The sequence below is a fragment of the Micropterus dolomieu genome, linkage group LG06 (assembly GCF_021292245.1).
Source record: "Micropterus dolomieu isolate WLL.071019.BEF.003 ecotype Adirondacks linkage group LG06, ASM2129224v1, whole genome shotgun sequence".
Taxonomy (NCBI): domain Eukaryota; kingdom Metazoa; phylum Chordata; class Actinopteri; order Centrarchiformes; family Centrarchidae; genus Micropterus; species Micropterus dolomieu.
This window is the reverse complement of record NC_060155.1, coordinates 11,783,233-11,807,684: the sequence shown is the minus strand read 5'-3', so window position 1 is coordinate 11,807,684 and position 24,452 is coordinate 11,783,233. Positions and strand designations below refer to the sequence as shown.

The following is a 24,452-nucleotide window of genomic DNA, read 5'->3' as shown; positions in this document are numbered from 1 at the left end:
GCATGTTAATTTAAGTTTTCCCCTCAGGTCAACATTTTAATTTCACTTAATCTCTCTTCTGTCCTGAACACAGCAGACAGCACCATATCATGCCGGGGTGAATAAGAAACCCCTTGTTTATTGAAATTAATTGCTCAATTTTCCACTAGTTTTGAACAAATATAAGGGATTAAATAATATTAATATAAGTGTTAATCTCCTCAGTCAGCAGTTAAACAGTATAATCAGCAATGAAAGGAAATATTTAAGATGATAAATAACATCAAAAGCTCACTTTTGATCTATTAAAAATGAAATGCCATTGTTTTATTCTGTGTGCATTACACATTGTGTATGCAATGAAATTTTGTCCTCTAAATGCTCAATCAAGCTCCTTCTAATAACGTCAGCGGTGGTTTCAGGTCATGTCAAGGTGGTCAAAGGATTGCTATGTCACACTGACGTGCTGGAACTATAGAGCCTTCTAGTGAAGCAGCAAAGCATCAGGGTGGATGCTGCTTTGCTCAGCTGATTATCTGCTAAAGATATTTCATCAAGTTGTTAATTGAAAACTGAGTAGATGAATGAATCCTCAGGCTCTGAGTCTTCTTTCTTTTTCTCACCCTTCTGTGGGGGAAAACACTAACAAACAAGACGATTTTCCATAGAAAAAAAGATTTATTCATCTTCACTTTTGAATGAAATAATCACAATTCAGGAATAAGTGCATATTCACGTATGATGTGACAAAACCGTGTACTGAGTATAAATTATACTATTTTTTGGGTATATTACAGCATAATCATTGTTTTCTGTACATGTACCTGTGTAAAATCTGCAAAAGTAGGTGTACAGATTGCTACAATAGTATATTCCTTTAAAACTAGGAATAATGTTTGCAATGTTAATGCTCTTGCAAGACTACAAGACTTTAAAGCTAGGCGCAGATTCATGGATACGGCGTGAAACAACACAGTCTACAAATTTACAGGGAAACACTACTTCCAATCTACAAATTCAAAGAAGTTACTCACATGACCTAGGACAGCTCAACCGGCATTTTTCAAAAAAACTAAAGAAAAAAAAATATATATATAAAAATTGTGAAAACTGAAAAATTTTCAAAGTGGTGGCTTTAACCCTGTTTTGAAGCTTTTTAGTTTTCCTGGTAAAGTTTTTTGCTGTCATGTCAATCTGTTGATCACTAAAAACTTGATAAGCTGTGCAGTCGTAGTGCTACAAAAGATACCATCAGTTGGAAGTAATCAGTAAAAGGGCCATCAGAGCTTCCTGGGTCCACAAACTAATGTGACATAAAACTCAGGGTTTAGCCAACTTTGTGGGTTTACACACCAATATGCTTCACGCTACAGGAGGTCTGCAGGTTTTGAACTGCAAAACACAGCAGTGTGAATACGAGCTCAATCACATATGCTACATTTAGTTACATTCTCTACATGGTTAGTGTGGGAGGACACAGGAAACTCTACTCTCTGTAATACATATAGAACTGTCTTAAAGCATAACCCATTTAAATTTTACAATTCAACAGTATTCCCCTTTAAACTGGCTGCAGTCTATAAATTGCAACATCCTCATTGACTCATCGTTCAGGATGAGCGTCGTCAGGCCTCTGATGTCCCTAAAAGTCAAGCCAACACTGACTCCCTTTAAAACTCCCATTAATCAGCTTGACTTCACCACAGAGAAATCTTCTGAAGCTTCACATCAGCGTCCACTGAAAGCACCACTGTGTGGTGTGTTTATATTTCAACATATCAATACTGTTAGCTGATTGTGTATCTAACTTGTGATTCTACAACACATGTACCATAGGTTGTGTTTTAGGTTAAGCTTCCAGTTTCTGTTCTTCGCAGTAGACTGTCTGCCTCCTAAAAAAATATAGCTGTCCTCCACTGACACATTTGGATCACATACAGAATTTTGTGCATTACTTTTAGAGAGATTTTCTCTTCTGAGGCTTTCAAAAGAGACTTTCACTTTAGGACACGGGTTACAACATGTCTATATCTGGTCCAGCAACTCTCAGGTCAACTGAGCAATGTACGAGTCAGCTTCCATCCAGCTTTCATCAAGAAAAAGTCATTTGTAGTCTGGCGGAAAGAAAAAACTCTTTGGAATGAGAGGGAATTTGCGTGACAAGTATGACTGCATGCAAACAACACGGGAAGCTGCACAAAGTGTCACCTGACTCCGTGAGACAGGATACAACATACATGATAATTGATGGTACCACTTAGCTGTCCTTTTCCAGCCAAGACAGCAAAGCAATTTCTGAATGGAACAGGAATCAGTCTTATTTCTTGTCTGTATCCACTAAGTCCTCAGTCTGGACCCAGGTACTCTGTGTTCTCCACCAATGGGATGTGCCCGTTGGCGTGGGTCTTGAAGGTGGGAGTGAAATCCTGTTGGTAATCAGGGTTGTCTATGCTATTCTGGGGAAGGTATTTCTGAATGCTGTGGACCGTGCCATTGGAGGTGAGTGGGAGGATGGCGGGGGACGGGACCTCGTTGAGGTACTCGGGTCCGTTAGTCCCGTTTTTAAAGCAGTTTAGGTACTCTGTCTCTGTGTCCTCTGAGGAGATGGTCGGTAGGATGCTACGAGGTGGACCAGGGTGTTGGTAGATGGGATTCATCAAATCTGAGACTCCGTTCTGGTTCATGTAGTCTGTAAGAAAGCCAACGACATTAGCAAGGGCACTAGATAGTTTCTCATTTAGTGTTTACACAACTAAAATGGAAACCAGCAGGTCATTTATAAAACTGAACAGACCATACTGGTGGTAATGCATGTTTTAGCCCATTAATTACAAATCATTACATCATTGCACTGCTGATCATTTCCAAATTTTGCAGATTGATTTCCAATCTTCCAGGTAGCCACTGTATGGACTGTAAGGGCACTCCACTTGCTTTACACATAAAGGTCAGTATATTAGTCATAAGGAGTTATTATACAGTATATGCTGTATATAATATATTCTGTTGCTCTGGAGGATATTTGTAACATCTAAGAAAATAACCCTGATGATGTCATCATTATCTTGGCTTCAGCTGGGAGACTTCAGAAGTTTGACAAAAAGGTCTGCGTTGCAAACTGGGGGTATGACATTAGAAAGAAGTGGAGGTTAACAAAAAGATGCTGTTACAATGCATTTTGGGAAATGTAGGATCCAGTACTTGTGAAAATTCTGTATTTCTTGGCATCGATTTTAACCAAAGTTTTATAAATCTGTCGCTTACAAATGCCCCAACTTTATGGAAGGGCAATTCTAAATCAGTAGAGCACCCAGTGGCAGCTGGTGGTGAAAATCAACATACAGACTTAAAAAAAAAAAAGTTTTACAGACGTACAGAAACTTTTAATTTTCTTTAAATTAATGCTGAAAACTTCAGAAACGTTTTCCCTAAAGTTTCAAGGAAGTGATTTGCGGTCAGAAAGCACTGCATTTATGAGCTATGTTTATCAAATCAAATCAAGTCAAGTACAATACATGCAATAAAAAGCACCTGTATGGTGTTTAGGAAAATCTAATAAAGGGGTAGGTAATACACAGAAGTAATACATGTTCTTATGGTCCTGACTACAGCCATAATGGTGCCACTATTTCATTTTAAATCCCCCACTACAGCCACTGAGACTAAAGATATAGGCCTTAATGGATGAAAGACTACACCCAATGTTAAACAGCATCTGTTCTGCAGTTGGGGTGTAATATCAATACGCTTGTATCAATATCAATACGTAACATCAACATGCTAAGTACATCAATACGCTTCTTGTTCACTAGATGTCCCCCTTTCTCACTGAATCAAACAGAGGGACAAGGTCAGAGCTCTGCTGAGATTCATTTGAATGACAAAAAAACTTGTGCCACTGAGGGTTTTTGAAATTGAAGGATACTTGCCTGGAGCTGGCTGGAAGGCATCGTCTAAAAGTTTGTCTGTGGGGTCAGGAATATACCGGAGAACCAGGCTTCCATCATTGCTCGGGAATCCATTCTACAACAAAAGGACAGAGACTTTTAGGGCTGCGGCACTGTGGAAAATACAAATAATTCAATTCAAAGACTAATGCTCATTTTCTTTGTGTAGTAAGTGTAATGTGAATGCAATGGGATTGGTTTTCTCTTACCAATAAGCCGTTCCTGCTGTGGCACGTTCCAATGCTGCTGTTGAGGCTCTGCAAAATAGATAATATAAGCTCAAGTTAATGTCTTATGATGGCACCACAGTGAATGCAGAGCAGGAAATTTTGTTTCATAGATCCAACACATTTGAATCTGCCTCGATTATCCACAAAGCAGACATGAAGTGAAGAAAGGTTTAAACTGTAACTAAGCAGACATTTTAGAGCAATGAACAACACAAAGATGGTCTGCTGTGCTCAGGTTTGGATTCAGGCAAATCCTTTATTTTTGTTTTCTTTCACTTGGGTTGTCTTTGATTCTGACTTCCTTGTTTTATTTATAGTTTGTTTTGTTTTTTTTAAATCTTTCTTTCTTTCTTTGTGATTTATTTTAAAGCCTCTCAGTGGACAATAAGTTCCCTTTGAATGTGATAGTAATGTGTTTTTATGGTACCCGAGGAACCATAGCTGTCATCTCAGTACAAGCTGATGAGGATCGAAATAAATGTCCACTGAGCAGATTCATTTTCATTCAGGCAATGGGACAAGCTTTGTTGTGTCATTCAGATTCTCGAGTCAAAGGACTGTGAACGGCGTTAAAACCATGGAAACTGAGCGAATAAAGAGAAAAAGAGTGACAGCTGTGGCAATGCAATTACTTTCAACAAGAAAGGGAAATTAAACACGCTGAAGGAGCAACCATCTGTAAAAAGAAAAGAAAAATCTCGAGCCACAGTGGGACATGCCCCAACAGCGATATTACAAAAGCAGGCTTATGCTGAACTTTTGTTGGACAAAGATTTTAAAAAGTTTGCCTGGTTGCCTGCAAAGGTAATCAAACTTTAAAGCTCGTATGAGCTAACCAGGCTGTCAGTGGCCGGCAATGATCCCAGGTAGAAGAGCCAGACCTACGCATGGCCTTCACTGAACCTGAGAACAGTTCTCATCAATCAAAGGGCACCTGGGAGGAAACGTGGGAGAGGGGATGATGTTGAGGACCAGTGGGTAGGGGTCAGGAAGAGGAGAAATAGTCCCAGTGATGACAGGTAAACAGAATGAGGGCAAGCGGGGTCAGCCGGGTTCAGGCCAAGATCCGACTGTCCACTTAGATTCAAGGACAATTAGGATAACTCTCCTTGCTGTATGATCACCTGGATTCAGTTTAACAGTCAGGGGTCTGCGCCTGCTGCTTCAAGTGAAATTGCTTTCAACAAGCTAAAAAATGACTCTGCGTTTATTTCCATCCTGACTCACAGGGTAATGATTTATGCAGAAATCCATTTCCTAAAACACTTAAAATAGCACAATTCAGTTTGACTGCATGTTGGTAAAGTTTGCTCTACTGGTGCATGTGGTGCAATATCTTAATCAATTAATGTCGGTAATGTTCTCCTGCATCCAAAGCAGCTGGTATTCCTCTTTCACTGTCTGGATAGAGAAGGCCAGCGTGAGTGAGTCTGGTGTGTGCGCCTATAGTAAAGGTAGGAGTCACTTTTTTTCTGTTGACTATAGTGGCTAAGAGAATAAAATATTCTGGCTCTGCATCTCAGCCACCTTGGGGAAGTTCTACATTGACAGGCAGTAGTCAGTCTCCACCACGAGTGACTCAGAGGCCTGTTGTGCTAATAAATTATTTTGCTGTTTAGTCCATGACTGTTTGCCTACAGAAATTATATAACAAACAAAATACCCTTCTTAAAGTTAGAAATGTTGTCTTTAAATTTCTTTTACTATTTTAAATGCCCGACCACAAAGCAGAAATAACTCACCCCTCTGAGTTATCTTGAAATCAGCAGTGGTATGTTTTTGTGTGTGTGTGTATGTGTGTGTGTATGTGTGTGTGTGTGTGTGTGTGTGTGTGTGTGTGTGTGTGTGTTTGTGCCAGAATATTTCAGCATTTTCTCAGCTTCTGCTAAATCTGAGCCTTTGTACCACATATGTCACCTGAGACAGAGAGGCAGACACACCTGATCCAAAACCTTTCATTGTATTTAATTTTTTTAATACAAAGTATCTTACTGTGGAGTGAAGCAGCGGGGTCTGGGAGGTGCTCGGGCTGCTGAAGAAGCCATGTTGTGGCACCAGGTACTCGTCTGCATCCACAGCATCCTCCATGTCCTCCCCGCTGATCAGGCTGCGGTACAATCTAGTGTCTGAGGGACTCGGCAGGTGCATGCAGTCATCGCCCTGGAATTGGAAGTTTAATAGGTTACTACAATTCATCATCAAATGAAATGAACGTTTAAGAACGTTAGACCTGAGGTAAAATTATACCTGAATGACCAGATAACGAGAAGGATCCCGAGCCATCTTTGTAAATTCGGCTATTAGTTCCCGGAAACGAGGTCGGCTATCTGCATCAATCATCCAACCTGTGCAGACACACCAGCAGATATCATCATAAGGCAAGAAGATGAAACTTTAGCATAACCTGTTGGGAAATTATCAAAAAATTAGCTGCAGCAGCAAATTTAGTAGATTATCATGTAAATGTGCTTTGGAAAAGCAGAAGCTTTCAATCAGAATCCCACCAAGCTTACATTTCACCATGATCATGTAGACATCTATGGTACAGATTGGTGGTTGAGGCAACCGCTCCCCTTTCTCCAGGACCCCAGCTATTTCACTGGCTGGAATCCCATCATACGGTTTGGTACCAAATGTCATCAGCTCCCAAACTGTTACACCTAGAGAAAGGAGGACAGTTGGTACATGTCAGTCTGACGAGCTGTCATTCAAGTTGTTTTGCTCCCAATAAAAGAGAAGAAACGAGAGTGACAGCGTGTAAGCTCCCCAAATATCACACAGTATCAAAATAGCTATGTTGACAAATTGGCTCTGCTTGCAGGAGTGGGAGTTAGCAGGATGCATCTCTGTGTTGGAGGAACTGAAGAAGGGAAAAGGAGGAAAGGAAGCCCGTCACTTCTGCCAGGGTCTACTGATGCTTTTGCCATATTGAGCGGAAGGCATGATCAAACCCTCAGGGGAAAAAGAGATTTGGAAGCTGGCCCACACAAGAAAGCTGTGCTGTGTTTCGTTTCCATGTGTGTGTCTGTCTGAGTGTGTGCAGGCATATGTGTGCTCCTGGGCTAGAAGAACTGTTTATGTGGGTTGCGGCGACAAACTCTTCTTACGGTGATTTCTGTCCATCTGACACTGATGGTGTGTAGGTGTGTGCAACCAGTATCCCAAAATCGCAGCTGCTAGCAAGATGTTCTCCCCATCTCATTTTAAAAAAAATCTTGACAAGCCTTATTAGAACCAAAAACAACATTCAATCTGAATCTTGAAAATGTCTTTCCTCTCTTTGCCTCACCCACTGTTAAAACACTTTATTTAGCAATGAATAAATATTTCTCCAGAGAGACTGTCACCAATACTCGGGATCACAGAAGCTCGGCTGTTTACCATATCTTAAGTTACACAAGGATTCGGGCTCAATCTGCGCTGCAAGCAGGTTCATGCCTCTCTGGGTTAGAGGTACAGCATGTATTCATAAAGCACACGACTTACCATAGCTCCATACGTCACTCTGGTGTGTGTATGTTCTGTTCAGGATAGATTCAAGAGCCATCCATTTTATTGGTACCTGTGGAACAAAAGATTTGTAATATAATAATCTCCATATATATCTGTAACTTCCAAAAAATGCAATTTACTTGTACAGTTGCACATAAGGTGATAAAAATGCACCACCTTAATGTTCCTGCAGTGGTGGTTTTTAAAGAGGGATGAAAAGTTAATTAGTTCATTGAGACAGTGGCCTCAACTGTACACTTGCCAAAGGTTTCTCAATGTCCATATTAACCTGTTAAAAGGAGCATTGACTTAATTTGTACCTTAAGAAGATCCAGTCAAATTTGGCTTCTTTCCTCAAAGTACTGTAGCACTTCTTAAATTAAAATCCATTACTCTCTTTCCACATACAGTAGATAATGTAATTGTACTGCCACCTAGTGGCGCAGAATTGTATAGTCACACATATGAAAATCTCCATTTCATCATGAAATTACTGAAAATGCCAATATTTAACATAGATTGCAATCATAGAAATGCAAACAAAGTTTTTGGTTGGGTTTGTAATTTACAGGAGATGAGAAGCAGTGTGCTGTCATCACACAGTGCATCACACAAAGTAAAATTTTTCTGGGATTAGGATTAAGTCTAGTCCCATACTACAGATGTTTTTCAAAGGATATCTACAGTACACTCAGTTGTCTTTTACCCTAACACAAGCCTTAATCCCTGTCTGGAAAACCGCCCTGTAATGTTCAATGAACAACATGTTTCAGAATAGCAACACGTTTAACTACAACAAATAAATGGAATCACAACAGTAGCAGGTGTCTGTTGGATGTTTGAGATGCAGTCCAGCTTTGTCCAAATGAATTTCAAAGACCTGAATAGTCTCCATGTCTGCATGTCCCTCTTTGAGAACAAGCTATTAAATCTCTGGACAGAAACTGAATATTGTATTACATTACCAGTCCAAATTATTATATCATCTGTTAGTAAAGAAAATAATAAACCACAGAGGTAATTGAGGTCTGATAAAATAAAATGGTAATACACAGATCAGTAAATATGTTACTACAAGGATATGCTTCATCATGGGAAGTTAGACATTTAGTACTACACATTTTTTGTGACGAAAATGGTGCTTTCAGTTGCACAAAGAAACTTTGATAAGAGAAGGAACTTATCTGTTTTGTCATTTCTCTTAGAACTCAGTTCACTGACACAGCTATTTATACTACATCACTTGCATAAGATACAATCTAGACCAAAACTACAAAATTCAAAAATACCATCTTTCATGACACGGTGCAATTCATTCTTCTACAGGAAGCCATCTGTCTAATAAGCACCCCATTTCTAACAGCCTATAAGGGCAGAAACAATGTTAATCCCATTTATCCTATTTGTGTGCACAACCAATGTAAAAACAAAAGAACTGTATTTAAAGTGTAATCTTTGGCTTAGCATCTTGATAAATAAAAAATATATTTGATCTTTTTGAAATATTCATGACATTCAGATGGACCCTGCCGACACTGTAGACTGCTTTCATCTCCAACCAACCTTTCCGCCATCCGCATGGTACTCTTTCTCGTCTGCATTGAGGAGTTTGGCCAGACCAAAGTCAGTGATCTTGACATGTTGAGGAGTCTTCACCAGGACGTTTCTTGCTGCCAAGTCACGGTGTACTAAGTGGCGCTCCTCCAGGTAGTTCATACCCTTTTGTCAAACAAATCATGAAGTACAAGTTATTACATAAGCGCAGTACTCTTTTTCACTTGCTGTCCGATATGGCTAGATTCAAGAGTGTCAAAACATGGAAATAGTGCTACTACATACTGTCTTGATAGACTGGTCATCATCACCTCATATCATCCAACAATATTTCTTAGCAGTGAAAAGACAGCATGTACTGTTCTTTCTAAAAGATGCAAAAACAAACAACTTAACTTGCTCTGCAGAAATGCTCAGTTGCTTTTGTTTTTAATCACATGCCCTGTATGACTATAAAACTCACTTAGCCATGGGATAAACACTTCTGTTATTGCAAGTGAACCACACTGAAAAATTAAGGTACTTTATTTCTTAATATCTATTGTAGGCGTGCTTAACAGCCCCATAAAGGGATGTACCTATTGAACAGACTCTACCACATAATGTGGTGCCTTTACAAGGTTTCTCTCTTACCTTGGCTATCTGCACACACCAGTTAAGCAGGTACTGGGAGCCAATGTTGTCCTTGTTCTCTTTGACATAGTCCAGCAGGCAGCCGTAGGGCATCAGCTGGGTGACGAGCTGCACTGTGGAAGTCAGGCAGATGCCAAGTAGACGACACACATGGGGGTGTTCCACGCTGGCCATCACATAAGCCTCCTGTTGTGCGCATGTAGACATAAGCAAAGTTTTTTTTTGTCAGTTAATATTTAATATTATTTGGGGGCAGTCAGGTGACACAAAGAACAAAACAACCTCCTTCTAGTGTATGGGGGGAAAAGAAAAAAAAGTGTCACACATTGATGGAAACATTGAAAGAAATTGTCTTACAGCCTATACCATCTTCCACTGAACCAATTCTGGTAAAAGTGTCTACACTGATAGCTTAAGAAACACATTATTTGCAGAGCTACGCAGTGTTAGGTGATCAGTTTCTTAGCAGCAGTCATACCCAGCCAAGCATATTTTATGTGGCTCAGCTGAGAGTGGAAACTCTCAGAAAAGACCAGGGGGATAATCCGCACTGGCCACCAACAACAGGCTTCCTACAAAGAGACCCGCGCAAACAGCACTTCAAAGTGAGCTTTATTTACTAGGTTTCCTGTCATGATTGAAATAATTGCACCCCGAATATTTTCTACATGCCTATTTAAGTATCAACATTGTTCAGTAAATAACCACTTCATTGTTAAGAGCTCTGTAATTCTGGTTGATGAGGAAAAGGCTTCAAAGGACATTTAAAAGCAGCCCTCTGCCCTTAAGTTATGAAGTTTAGGGCATGTGCATGTCCACCACAACTGCCAGATGTACAGTGACTGAGCAACATGACCGCAAAATCACAGGATCTAAGACGCACACTCAGCCATTTGCATAATGCATTTTGAACAGGCTGCTTTCTCAGTGCGGCTACAGGACTGCATTCCTTTCGAGAACACCTCAGCCTTGGATTACACACCAACGCCCGCACACAGCCCTCCAACGAATTAATCCTATATCCTAGAGCCCCGTCAGAGGGTCACCGTGCAGGCACATGACACGTTCTCGCTTACAAGGAAAATAAGTAGTCATTAGTTTCAAATAACGTTGCATATGTTATAAATTACAGGGTACATTACAGCTAAATTGACATCTGGGAAGCAATAATTGTCATTCACTTTGTGCAACACATTGAGGTACATCTGAGCCTTTTTAATCAAGTCAAAATATGTGATAATTACTAAAACAAATGTGCATAGAGTTTTTAACTATTATATTTCCACTGTCATATCCCACCAGCAGCACACACTTTACTGAAGTAGTTTGAGAAAAAAACATTTCAAAGGAATATTTTTTTTGTTCTGACTAAGTCTTACAGCAAACTTAGAGCGCAAACATGTACCACATAAATCAGTAAACCTACGTCCAAGATCTCTTTGTTTGCTTTTGGTGATGTGGCCTCTCTCAAAACTTTGATGGCCACTGGGATCTTCACATCCTCTCCTTCTGGAACCCACAGACCCTGTGTGGACACAAGTTTGTCATTTTGCATGCTTTAATTATACCTGAATCATCAAGTGAACACAAGTGCATACAAACAAATACATACACAGTACAATTACAAATGCCGACATGTACTGTATGTACTGCATGTACTGCATGAGTGTAATCCTACGCGCCAACCACTTTGTACACTATACTTTTGAGGACCCCCTTAACAGAAAGGTTAAAAATAACAAAGTACATTTACTCAAGTACTATGCTTAAGTACAATGTTGAGGTACTAATATTATCCTTTTTACTACACATATTCAATGTATGACATCTGTATTTTACATATGATGCATTGTCAAAGATTAAACTACTCAAGTAAATAAAGTAGTACAATGCTGCGTACACCCTAATGCATCAGTAATAAAAATCTAAATATATAAATTAATACTCCATTCTGGATTCTGTTGCCCAATGATTACTTTTAGTTTTGATATATTTTTGTGTTTCAACTCAAATTATAAATGCAGGATTTTTACTTAGTAACTATAGATGTCAATACTTGTTTCACCACTGACTAAACCTAATCTTAACTTTCACAACTGACTGGCTAACATCAACTTTCCAAAAATGTCCTCTCCAGGTTTCTCAAGGTCTAAAACTTGGTCCTCACAAACATAGAAATCCAAAAGCACACAAGCACACTTGTTTATGTACCAAGTAAGAACATTGTTATGACTTATATTCTCTCTCTTGGGATTTACTCTAACCTTCATCTAAAAGTAACAAAAAAAATAACAGACGATAAACTAAGACCAGCCTTTTGTCCCCATGTGGAAGATAAGTCCCTACAATGTCACTGTGTAAACACACATCCCCACAATGAGATAAATACAAGTATACACACACACACACACACACACACACACACACACACGCTGAAAGTGAAAGTGGAGTCACTCATGCATGATCTGGCAAGTTAAAAATGTGTCTTTTAATTGAAAAATTGACAACAGATGTAGATGAGTGAAAACACTGATGGGTGTTGGTTATGTGGACTTGGTACATGCAGTACTCGCGAGCTCCAGCTTCAATAAAGCTCAGTGCTGGAGTGGAATTGTGACAATAATGTGTTTTGAGAGACAAACCTGAAAAGTGTTTTTACCTTGTAAACTGTACCAAAAGCCCCCGATCCCAGCACTTTGATTTTCTTAAATTCAGGTTCCTTCAGGATCCGCAGCAGAGCCTGGTTTGGTGCCTCTCCACTTGGAGTCAGAGGTTCAACCAACTGGAAAATAAGGACTGAATATCTCACATGCTGTCTCGCAAACAGCACAGCTTGTATCTCTGTAAATTAACCCCATCATCTAAAAAAAACTCCTCTCAATCTTCATGTCTCCAGCTAAGCATGGTGACTCATCTTACCTCTCGCTCCTGGAGAAGTCTGCGCATGGTTCTCTTCCTTTTGATGTGACGTCGGCGTAGCAACACAAAGACAGACAAGCCCGCGAGAAGAACCGCCAGCAGTCCACCGACTACACCAGCCGCAATCATGGAAAGACCAGAAGGGCTGAAAAACAGGTGGGAGCCGATGTAAGAAAGCAGACAGAAAACAGAGCACATTTACAAATTCAATAAGCAAGGCGAGATGAGATTAGAATGTCGAACTTGGGCAAAGTCAGTGTTTACTTCAGTTTCAATTATCAGTGTGACCGTGTTTACTCACCTTTTACTCTGGCAGCCTTCAAGACCAGGCGCAATGCACCTGTAAACAAATCAATGCAAATAATCTGATTAGCATACCATAACGATACAAGGTAGATTTATTTACCAAGTCATCATATGTTCATTGTTTTCCTTTGAAGCTAAACAATCAGGAAATGCTTCGCAATCAGTGTCCAGAGTCATTTCATGAAAAACAAGTTCCAAAAGTCCATCAACACATGGAGTGACGGGATTCTGGTGTCCCTGAACCATTTCCCTCACTCACTATGGCTGAATGCTGATAGTTCATCAATGTGAACTTCTTTCATTTCAGTCAGTTATTTTTGTGCTGTTCTATAATGCAGTGCAGACATCCATCTATTGAATACTGAAATGAATAGAAACTAATGGTAAAAGCATTCAAAAATCTACAAACTTATGGCATGCTTTGGAAAAAGAGCAAAAGCAATGTGAAATATGTATATTTATATTTTTAGTAAATGGGCAAAATGATTAGTCACTGGTATTTTCTTTTATTCTAAGTTCACAACATCCCCCTAAATTGCCCGATTTCATCATTAATCTCAGCAAAAATTGCCTCATGTTGTCAACCTCCTTCTCCAATCTGTGCCAACAAAACCACAGCTGGCCCTTCTGGCTTGGATTAAGTTACTGCATCAACATTACGACAGATAAATGTTTGCAACACAGGGAAAAGGAGTGCCAGCTCTCAGGTCGGCTGAACAATGCTTTTACCCTTGAGTGCAGTTTTTGTGGCATAGCTGGCACACTTTCATCTCATCTGCGTATTTCCACACAAGCGTGTCGTCCTCCCCTGGCACGCCTTGGGGACACCGAGACACACAGAACAGTCCATCTTGGAAGTTGGCACACTTCGTACAGTTTCCAGAACCCTGGAAGTAAAAAAAAAAAGATAAAATAACTCATAATGTTTACAACTCTCTAGAGAGGAGTAGTAAATATTATGTAAACTGCACTGTCTCATAGTAATAACTTCTCAAAAGCATGATGCATCCATCTTTCCCATAAAGATGCAAATGTTTAGCAAAATCCACCAAGAAATATTAGGTGCTTCAGTTTAGGTCAGTACAACTCTGAGGCACTTATTGCTGTCACATGCTGAAATTTAATACTTCCTCTCAACCTGTCTACTTCTATTTTTTAATAATGATACTCAACAAAAAAGGGCTTGAACGTGCTGCTTTCAGTCAGAGATGGGATTATGAGCGTAAATAAGTAGACAGTGCACTAGCCACACAGCCACACCCATTATCCAAAACACAACATGTCTTGTGGCTGCACTGCATTATGGTCTTTTAAGGCTGCAGTTAATGGAGAAATTAGTAGTGCTATTGCTTCTGGGATGAAGTTCATGCTGCATAATTGTTCATTTGTGGTGCTTTTTGATTCTGAGCGACTGACATAAGACATGACATACACTGTTAACATTCATTAATATTCTTTCATTCATTTTCATTTAGCTGACACTCTTATCTAAAGCCACTTATAATTGCTATATATGTCAGAGTCGCACGCCTCTGGAGCAACATGGGGTTAAGTGTCTTGCTCAGGGACACATTGGTGTCTCACAGTGGATTCAAACCCAGGTCTCTCACACCAAAGGCATGTGTCTTATCCACTGCTCTATCACCACCCCAATGTTCTACAAAATTTAAAGTGTTTGAAGGTTTAAGCGTGTATGTAATAATAGTTTAGTTGTTGTCAAACACATACAGGCCCACTACAGGTTGCAGTCCCATTCATGCGTTGACACTCGGGGTGACACTCCATGCAGGTTTTGCTCATGACGGCCTCCCGTGGCTCTCTGCAAAAACAGTAACAAAGCTGACAGACTCTCACCGCTGGTGCACCGCATTTCAAACAGTGACATGTGAAGTGAAATTCTTGATCCCCTTTTTTGAGGGCACAAGTTAAATTGTAAGCATGTCGAGATTCAATGTTTGACAGAGATCTGCAAAGATAAACAGATGCTAGTGAATGTGCCATTTCAGCTACAATGTTTGTCTTATATCTACTGGAGGTTTAACTTCAAAATACCTTGGATCCTATTTGGTCTTAGAATTGCTTCAATAACAAATCCCCAAACTCATCTAATGTCATAGTCGGAAATGCTGGTGGTATGAAAATAGATGTTGAAGGAGTTAACTGTACAGCACACAGATCTGATGTTCAGACTGTTTGTCTAAAACAAGGAACACTGCATTTCAGAGCTTAAAAAGGCATTAAAACCCAGATTCCTCCCTTACCCCTCCAGGATGTTGCAGGAGTCAACACAGCTCCCACCACGGCTGTAGTCACGGCAGGCGAAACACATGTCTGGGCCAGGGCCCCAGCAGCCGTCCTCGGTACACTTCTTGTCACAAGTGTTGTTCCTTTGAGCTGTAAGAAAAACCCCAAAAACATACAATCTCAAGAAGAGATATTTCCTGCATAATTATCCAATTTTGAAATTAGACTTCTGGTTTGTGCATTACATAATCAGAAGTTACAAAACAAAACAACAAAAGGATCTGACTGGATGGAGTGGGAGACAAAATGTAATTTACCACATGCGGCATCATCAGCAATTTCCTCTATGGTAGCACTTTGGCTTTCTGATTTGAAGAGCCTCTTCCAGTGGCTTTTTTTGGTGTAGCACAGATTCTTGCTCTTAATGATGACCACATCTCCATCGCTGATTTCTTTGAGGGAGCGAAGGCCCAGGTAGTCGATCCCGAGCTGAGTTATAACCACGCTGCGGCTACCACTACAAAAGAAAAAAAAAAGTGGAACAGGAAGAGAAGAAGAAAAAAAAGGAACAATTTTACGACAGCCTTGAATAATACTCAGCTCTCGAAAAACAAATTTGTTCCTCGTGATTCAGTGAATGTGAATCTACAGGGGGTCTTTACAAAGAACATACCGTTTAGTTCGTCCTCGAATGATCTCCAGATTCTCAAAAGGACTGAGTGAGCGCAAGCTCTCTGGCCACGTCTGAATCCACAAGTATCCTGAAGCAACAAACGGACTGTTAGTTGTAATACTCTTAAATGTGCATTTAGTGTGTCATGCATTTCTCAGGTCTTACACAGTCTTACCAGTAATTTCTTTCACTGTCTTAAACACATCAAGCTGGGCAGGTTCCATTTTTGGTGTGTTGGTATATGGATCCCTACAAATAACAAATACATATATGTTATCGTTGGTATAAGTGCAGTCGATATAATTAATAATGTTAATGTCCTTGACTTGCCCATGAATCGATGTGTGAAAGAAACCAATGTTGCCATTGATTTTCGTGCAGTTTTTAAAGGAGTTAATGTTGGTGGCATTGATAGACAGGGCTCTAGTCAGTTCTCCTGCTCCAAGTCCATTACACACTGTTAACAATGGAGAAAACATACATAATTACATAAACTATTTTTAAGCTCTTGAGCTTAGTCCCTTACTACTGTACATTCAGACCCTTTACTTCAGTAAAATAAGCAACACCATGAAGTCTAGTACTAATTATTATCAGCAAAATGTACTTAAAGTATCAAAAGTAAAAGTACATCAGTAGTATTATCATATGGGATTACAACCAGTGATGCATTAACATTCATTAGTATGTTGTAGTTGGTCAAGGTGGAGCTACTTTTAACATTTTTCATACTATTAAGCAGATTAATTTAGGACAATGTATCATATTTTACAATCTGATGATACAGTTTGTATGTAAAATATTGCTTTTATCTTAGGGAACAGTGAAAAACAGATGATAACAAAAAAGATAACAAAATCCACCTACCAGTTGTGATTGGTATCTATTATCTATCTATTTTCTCATCTAACTCTGACCCTCAGTGAATAAGCATGCTTCCCAAAATGTGTAAAAGTAAAAAAGTGCAATATTAGAATCTAGAAATTAGAAACTAAAATGTTGTGAAAAGCATAATATGGAAGCACTGAAGTGCACCTTAAAATTTTAATAAAGCACAGTACTTAAGTAAAAGTACTTTTTTATATTTTGTTCCACCATCGCAAACTATATTGTGTATATGAGTCAGAAGTATGTCCCCAGGTTGCACAGCTATGGCTTAACCTTTTGGGCACAGTCCATCACACTTGGCACACTTCCTGATTCCTCCCTCGTCCACCTCATATGTGTTACCACTGCATGTCCGCACACACGCTCCATGATCCGTCACAACATAGTTATCTGGAAAGATTGCAAAATGCAAGCCATTTACTTCATAAGCACATGTAATATTCAACATTTACAGGTTGAATATGTATGACTACAGGTACATAACACTACGGGCCATACAATATAGACTGACCTGTGGAAGTTAAACTGAGAAAGAACAGTGTCGCATTAACAGGCCCTGACACTCAATCATTTCCTTTCTGTGTTTATACAGTTTATAATTAAACTGTGACTAACTGTAACCACTGAATGTCTAACAAATCTGAAGGAGAACCCGGGCACTTGTTCAGCATACCACAATTTGAAATAGCTCAAAATCACGCATCATGTTTTTAAATATTGGCCAGTGAAGCCTACTGGTTCCATTTGATTTATCTTACTGTCAAGACAACAGATACAGTGCAGGATTTTATGCAAGTAATAAATATATCTGTGTCTAGGATGATGAAAAGTATTAACCTTAAAAATATAAATAATTGAGAATAAGTTTCTCCATTTATAGCTGTTCTTACGTGGGCAGCTCTTGACACAGGTGGCCCCAAAGTTGTACTTTCCATGTGGGTTGGGTACCAGCTGATGCAGGTTGGGGTCATAGCGCATGAGGCCCGGGCAGGAGTCCTTACACACCCCGTCATCCTGGAAGTCCCGACAGGCCTGCAGCACAAACAACAGTCATCCAGTACGCTGGGACCATAACAGAGCCCCACACTAATGATAACACTGCATTCCTCTATCACAGCCCTGGCTTAGTCCTCAGAGAGAGAGAGCAGACGCCTATACTCGACGCGCAGCCAAATGAAAGATTTAATCAGCATTTATATGTCTCATTGGTACTGAAACCAATAACAATAGTTCTAATCATAAAAACAGATGGTGCTGGGTGAGGGTTTTGTTTTCTTGGAGGCTTCTCATCCAGATTTAATGTAAACATATAAAATATTTAGTGTGTTATGTTGTTTAAGCTTGTCTCCTTCCCAGCTCCTTGATCTTATCATTACTTGTGTCCCCCATATGAAGGTGTGTGTCTCTCACCAGACAGTCAGTGGGCCTTGGTCCAGTGCAGCCCGCAGCACAATGCTCATTACAACAGTCACTGGGTGAAGGTCCTTTGCATCTCTTAGAGCACTGCTGTGCACAATTCAGCTTTGTTACTGGAAGTGAAAACAGGACAAAGTCTATAGAATGACCTGTTGCAAGTTGTTTTTCCAATTTACTTTTTATTTGTACATCATCACAATTAGCATTTTGTTCAAATTATGGCAAAAACAATGTGGCTTCTTTGCTGAATTTTTCCACTTTGATGTTATTGATATGCAGTGAAAATGTTGATAACGACCATGTACTGCAAAACGGAGAGCTTGAGGCGCTCATTTGGGCACACGCGGGACACTCACACTACTCTGTTGAACTGATTTATATATATATATTGCTCTTGTTTAGCTTCTATTTTTATTTCTATTCTCATTTGTATTGTATGTACTTCTAATTATTTATTTTATTTTATAACATAAATGCAAAGAGGGACCTGCTGTTTCTCAATATGGAAACTATCTAACAGTTTTCAGTCTTTCAGTCTTTTTTTCCCCATAATAAAATTAAATCACAGAATAATAACTCACAGGTCTGACAGTTTTGAGGACCAGGTGCCCAGCATGATCCATTGAAGCAGCTTGAGTCACATCTTTTACCTGTAAAAACAGACCACAAGAATAAACAGGGTACAATGTTTTCTTCACACCCTTAAAATTCTTTCAAAATGTACAAATCAAGCGATATACTGAATTACTTTGCAGTCTTTGCATTCTGCTGTGAAATGTATTACTTACAAAGTGGACTATTGCTGGGCACTGGCAACTCTATGACAGGTTTGCTGTCTGCACTGACAATATCATTCCACTGGATTGTTTCCACGTTGCATAGATTGTTGCGTGAAAACTTCACACCTCCTTTTAGAATTTCTGCAAAAGACAACTTCAACGTGAATTCAATAGAATTACACAAATAATTGTAGAGAACACGTTTTTTTTTGTTTGTTTGTTGTTTTTTTTACAGATTCATGATAATTCTGATATTTTGTGATACATGATTTCATAGAAAACTGAAAAAATTGAGAGGTGAGCTGACCTGTCAGGCTGGTCAGAAGAAGCTCCCGTGAGCTCTGGCCTGTCTCTTTGTCATTATTGGAAAGCACAGCAAGGGCAAACACTCCCTCATAGAGCGAATGACCGCGAATGATGCGCAGGTTCTCGAGAGGAATCGTGTACGCTGAGTTGAGGGCAATCAGGACATAGCCGCCCACTTCTTCAATTGACTATGGAAGGGAAAAAATTTAAAAGCCTTGCTGTAAACTGAAGCAGCTTAAGTGTGTTCTCCAAGCAAAACAATTACATGAAATCGAGAAAGAACTGAACGTACGTGAATGCTATTTCCTGTATTTGTAAACATTTATATGAAGCTTATAGCACAATAGGGTGAAATTGGATATCAATAATAATAATGGTATAACAAAATCATTTAAAAATGCATGTCAACTACTTTATTCAATGCACAAGCCCTCTTTAAAATCATATTTTGTTTCAAAGATAATTGTGTTGCATTTACTCTTAAAGTTAAAGTTATGGCCAAACTTAATGATCAGCTGGTACAACAGGCTGCTGATACTTCATGATAATGTTGTTTTCACAGCTTTACCATAAGAGCACTGTACTTTACTGCCTTATGTTTTGATTGATGTTCAATTTTCGCATCTTTGTAGAAGAATGCTATGACAACATCTTGCCACCTGTAAATCAAATATAAATCAAATTATTTAGGAGAGGCAAAGTACAAAAAGTACTATCGCTAATACATATGGCGGAGAGCATGCGGAGAGCATGCGGTAACAATTGAAGACGACCTTGATGTGCATAGCAGCATTTTTATCAACTCAGCGCTTCTCTCATCTGGATTATGACAGCTGGACAGTACGTAGACTCTATTTAGAGACATTTTATCAAACTGAAAAAGTAAAACTGAGGGGGACAAAAAAGGTATTTTAAAAGTGAGGGACTGTATGATATTCTGTGTTTGTGTGAGCAAGCTTCCATGTTAGTGTACGTGGTCTCTTGTCACATCTGCTCAGTGTTCACAACGATGTCGTTACAGCTGGGATTCAAGCAAAGCTCCAACCAGACACGATAAACAAACTGAATCATCCGTCCTTATGGACTCACTCTCCAGTGATTTTAATTATTTGTGCTGAAGCGATAAGAGCAGTGAAGAGTATGCGAAGATCCAGGATAGATTGTCTGGCAAAACTGTCTTCAGACCACTAAAGGGACGACTGAAAAAAAAACAGATGATAGGAACCTTCTCCCATCAGTTATATGTGCATGTTTAGCCTCCACTGCCAACAGATTTCAGCGTTTACCCTGAGGAAGGACAGGTCACGGTGCTCCTCCATGTGGGTGACCTCTAGGTTCTCCAGGACCACAGTGCAGTTGCTATAGGTCTTCACCATATTCAGGTAGTGGTCCTCTTTGGAACCCAGAAGATTTAAACGGTTGCTGATGCCTTGGCATACTGCAGGGGAAGACAAATTGGAGAATTTGTAAGATTTATTTAAATGACACAAGATGCAAACTGGTTGTAAATCATCTGCATTGTCACAAAAGCATTTATCCAAGGCCGCCCACGTAGCTATCAGTCAGAAACATTCACAGCTTATGTAACACACCGGCTCAATTTATGACTTTCTGTGTGTGTCTCTGTTTGTGAATTTGATCTGCGGAGTCATAACTTGGCCAGCTTGCATGTAAAAATACACGATCTGGGTTGCCTCTACAACAGGAATCAAATCTCACAAACAAAGTGAATTCTGGCTCATCAGTCAGAGTGAGTCGGCTGTATTTATACTGGCAAAGGCCTGAATCTTTCCACTGCTATGCAGCTAGTTAAAACAACCACTGCGACCAGCATCTCCAGGCCCATTGTGTCATTTCAGAGAAAAGATTTGGTGTGTCACAAATTCAATGAGATTCGGTGGATGAGTGTGTTTCTTTGGGGGAACTGGCTCTCTAAATCTCATAATATATAACCACCTCAATAACTGCAGCCAAGTTTAAGCATATCTGATTTTTTGGGCAAGTTCTCGACATGACTACATAACAACTTAAGGCTTAAATCAAATGCTGATATGTGGAGTTTCTTTCAGTTCTCAGTTCCAATAACAATAAAGCCACCGATACAGAGATTCATAGGACTACAATTATGGGCTGATAATGTAGCATATCTGGCGTTATGCAATTAACTGTTGGGTTATGGAAGGCAGCATTACTGGTAAGTGCAGAAAACACACAAGGTTTTTTCCTTATGAATCTAGTTTTAAAGGAAGAAAGCATGTCTTAAAAAAGAAGGTCATCATCCTCCGTTAAGTCGCCCCCCCTGAGCTGGTCAGACAGGTTCTGACTGGCACTGAAGAGTCAGCTGTGCTTAACACTTAGTCACCCTCCCAGCACACACACACACACACACACACACACACACACACACACACACACACACACACACACACACACACACACACACACACAGCCATACATACATGCAAAAGCTCTGCAAGCACACATAATAATATATCTGATTCTCTTTTAAGTCTTAATTAATGGGTTAACTTGAGCAATAGGTTCAGAAAAACAAAAGATTCTTCCTTCTTTTTAGCATTATAGTGCTGGTTTAATGTCTCTTGGGTCACATTCCACAACGTGTCTGCTCTTGACTGCAAAGAAAACCAAAACATGCCCTCCAAATTCTAAGACACACCTCAAGACACTGTACAAAACAGTTAATTTAATTTCGCAAAGGCATTTCTGATTGGCCAAACTGAAGAAAAACACGTACTATCATCTTTCAGCTCAGTCAAACTAGTATCTGAAGCCAGTATTTTGTACCTTTCCTTACCCGCTGTGCATTTTACTCTTGTTGTTGTTTTGAATTCACACAAACCAACAGCGATTGGGCACCCAGTCAGTGAGAATTAGGCACAAACAGCTGTCTCCCGCCCTACCTCTTCTTCTTCCTCCTCATTAGTTTGTCCCTGAGGGATCTCCCTGACATGAACCCTGTAGTCCAGCAGCCTAACGCCTAGGCAACAGAGGCAGACTAGCAAAAGCAAGCTGACCGTTTTAATAAGAGGAGCCATGCAAGATGTAATTAGCCTCCTAATTATTACTGAGACTGAGAAACCAAACTGTAATAAACAAAAATGTTGTCATGACTATGCAGCTGTGAATATTAATCAACCTGATTTGGACATCCCTGATTGACAGTTTACTAATAGAGATGCTGATTATGGTTAATTAGCTGTTGTTTTACCATAGACTGTACATCTATGTACAGTATGTTTCCTAGCTGCAAACATACAGCCTGTTTCCTGTCTGAATGTTTTGTCCACTTAATATTTATTATGAGCTGTAAAGGCTGCATGAGGCAGGTGACTAAAGGTTTATCAAACTTCCTCCACCAGAGGCTCAGACTTGTGTGGCGCACAAGGAAGAAAAAAAAAGGAGAAAAAAAGAGTTGATTGCTCAAGTAAGCAGGCAGTATAGCCACTGTAAACATTCTCCTCTGTCCCCTTGTTAATTTCATAACTCTTTTGCAGGTGGTAAATGACCTGATAGTCCATGACCATAAACTTACTTCCTCATAATGCTGCAACACATGAGAAAGAAACAAGGTCAGGCTATAGCAACTTAAGTTATAACTACAATATGGTTTCACAGTTCGACCTAGACTTTTATCTTCTTGTAACAACAGAGCCTACAAATGACAATGACTCTGACAGTATCTGAGTTAGATGTGTCATAAAAGGTTGCGCAACTTGCAAACTATCTTTCTGCCAGGAGAGACAGACAACAGCTAGTGTGGAAAAGACTCATTGGACACATTGGAAATTTCTGGGAAATTAGTTTTTTCATAGGACCTGAATCAGTTTTGACTCATCAAACATAAAAACTCAGCTTAATGCATACTGCTTTAATGCAAGGGTGGGGATTGCAGTGACGTAACAAAGACTAATTATCGATTGCTTCACTTCCTCCAGCTGTACTGTTGTGACAAAATGTCCAGGAGGTAACTCTAGGAGTGGCAGGTCTGGTATATCTCTGCCTCACTGTATGCATGTGTGGGTGGGTGGGTGTGTGTGTGTGTGTGTGTGTGTGTGTGTGTACTGGCATGTGTGAGAGTGTACAACACCGTGAGGAGTACACATCATTCCCTGGATTGAGCTACGCAGATCAGCACCCAGTCAGAGCTCGACAAAAGACTTGATAAACCCGATCATTAGTCATCTAAGCTTGTTGGCAATGTGCGGTCGCATATCACTCTTTTCATGTTTACTTGGGGACTTGTGTTGGAAGTCAAGGGTGTGTGTTAGATATTTGTTGCTTGAGGCTATAGGATCTGCAGAAAAAAAGAAACTGCCTGCACTAATTAGCTGATTGTTCATGTCTACACTCAATACAAACTCAAATACCAAACTCACCTCTAGTTGAGAACTCCCATGCTACAGAGAAGGTTGGTCAAATAAATAGGTGTGTCAGCTACCGGTATTTCTCTCCATTAGCTGGAAATTCAGGAGTAATTACTTAAATCTAACAATACAATGCTTAAAAGTTTGTTTAACCATTGCTTTTAAAAAGTAAAATTATGCATGTAAAACGGGAAACCTTATACTAAACTGCCATCCAATACAAAAACACCACAAAATTAAAGCTGCAAGCAGCGTTGGGCGGGCCCTCGCACTTGTAAGCGCGTCCGCGCGTGAGCCGGCCGAGTTGCATATTCTGGAGCTCTGCCGGTGCGGCTGTGAATTTCCTACGCGGTTCCGACGCCGCATGAAGGTGTTATATGTCACTTCCTGTGTCCCCTATGTGGAGCTACATAGCACTTGCCGCTATGAATATAAATCGGCATTGGTGTGTAGATGTCTGCGGGGTGGGAGAGTTAACAAGCACGTAAAGTTTGTTTCAGATGTGAGCATGTACACTGAACAATAATGTACCCAAACAATAAAATAAAATCCTTTTATATTTCCCTGCCTTGTTGTTTATGTGTACATACAGAGGAAGAATGTGAGAACAGCACACATTTCATCTTTACTGTGTGTTAGAGCATGGGAGAACAGTGGATACTTTTAATACAGCCCACACCCCTAATACTGTGTAACTATAA

At 39.8% G+C, this 24,452-nt stretch overlaps 1 protein-coding gene across 2 annotated transcripts in view; it reads right to left on the bottom strand.

Annotated features, from left to right (window-relative positions):
- Positions 1-637: 637 nt before the first annotated feature.
- The window catches only part of egfra (epidermal growth factor receptor a (erythroblastic leukemia viral (v-erb-b) oncogene homolog, avian)), a 42,748-nt gene continuing 18,933 nt past the window's right edge, over positions 638-24,452 (bottom strand). For both annotated transcript variants that reach the window (XM_046051547.1, XM_046051548.1), the window contains 27 exons: positions 20,653-20,804; positions 19,368-19,554; positions 19,070-19,201; positions 18,863-18,931; positions 18,276-18,394; positions 17,756-17,897; positions 17,139-17,255; positions 16,308-16,434; positions 16,153-16,226; positions 15,978-16,065; positions 15,622-15,821; positions 15,322-15,454; positions 14,789-14,879; positions 13,790-13,947; positions 13,056-13,094; positions 12,755-12,899; positions 12,495-12,617; positions 11,262-11,360; positions 9,836-10,021; positions 9,212-9,367; positions 7,643-7,718; positions 6,670-6,816; positions 6,404-6,501; positions 6,149-6,316; positions 4,136-4,183; positions 3,909-4,002; positions 638-2,668 (listed from right to left, as the gene is read on the bottom strand). In XM_046051547.1, the coding sequence (XP_045907503.1) occupies positions 2,325-2,668; positions 3,909-4,002; positions 4,136-4,183; positions 6,149-6,316; positions 6,404-6,501; positions 6,670-6,816; positions 7,643-7,718; positions 9,212-9,367; positions 9,836-10,021; positions 11,262-11,360; positions 12,495-12,617; positions 12,755-12,899; positions 13,056-13,094; positions 13,790-13,947; positions 14,789-14,879; positions 15,322-15,454; positions 15,622-15,821; positions 15,978-16,065; positions 16,153-16,226; positions 16,308-16,434; positions 17,139-17,255; positions 17,756-17,897; positions 18,276-18,394; positions 18,863-18,931; positions 19,070-19,201; positions 19,368-19,554; positions 20,653-20,804 (3,512 nt within the window). In that variant the 3' untranslated portion in view covers positions 638-2,324. The remainder of the gene's footprint in view (positions 2,669-3,908; positions 4,003-4,135; positions 4,184-6,148; positions 6,317-6,403; positions 6,502-6,669; positions 6,817-7,642; positions 7,719-9,211; positions 9,368-9,835; positions 10,022-11,261; positions 11,361-12,494; positions 12,618-12,754; positions 12,900-13,055; positions 13,095-13,789; positions 13,948-14,788; positions 14,880-15,321; positions 15,455-15,621; positions 15,822-15,977; positions 16,066-16,152; positions 16,227-16,307; positions 16,435-17,138; positions 17,256-17,755; positions 17,898-18,275; positions 18,395-18,862; positions 18,932-19,069; positions 19,202-19,367; positions 19,555-20,652; positions 20,805-24,452) is intronic.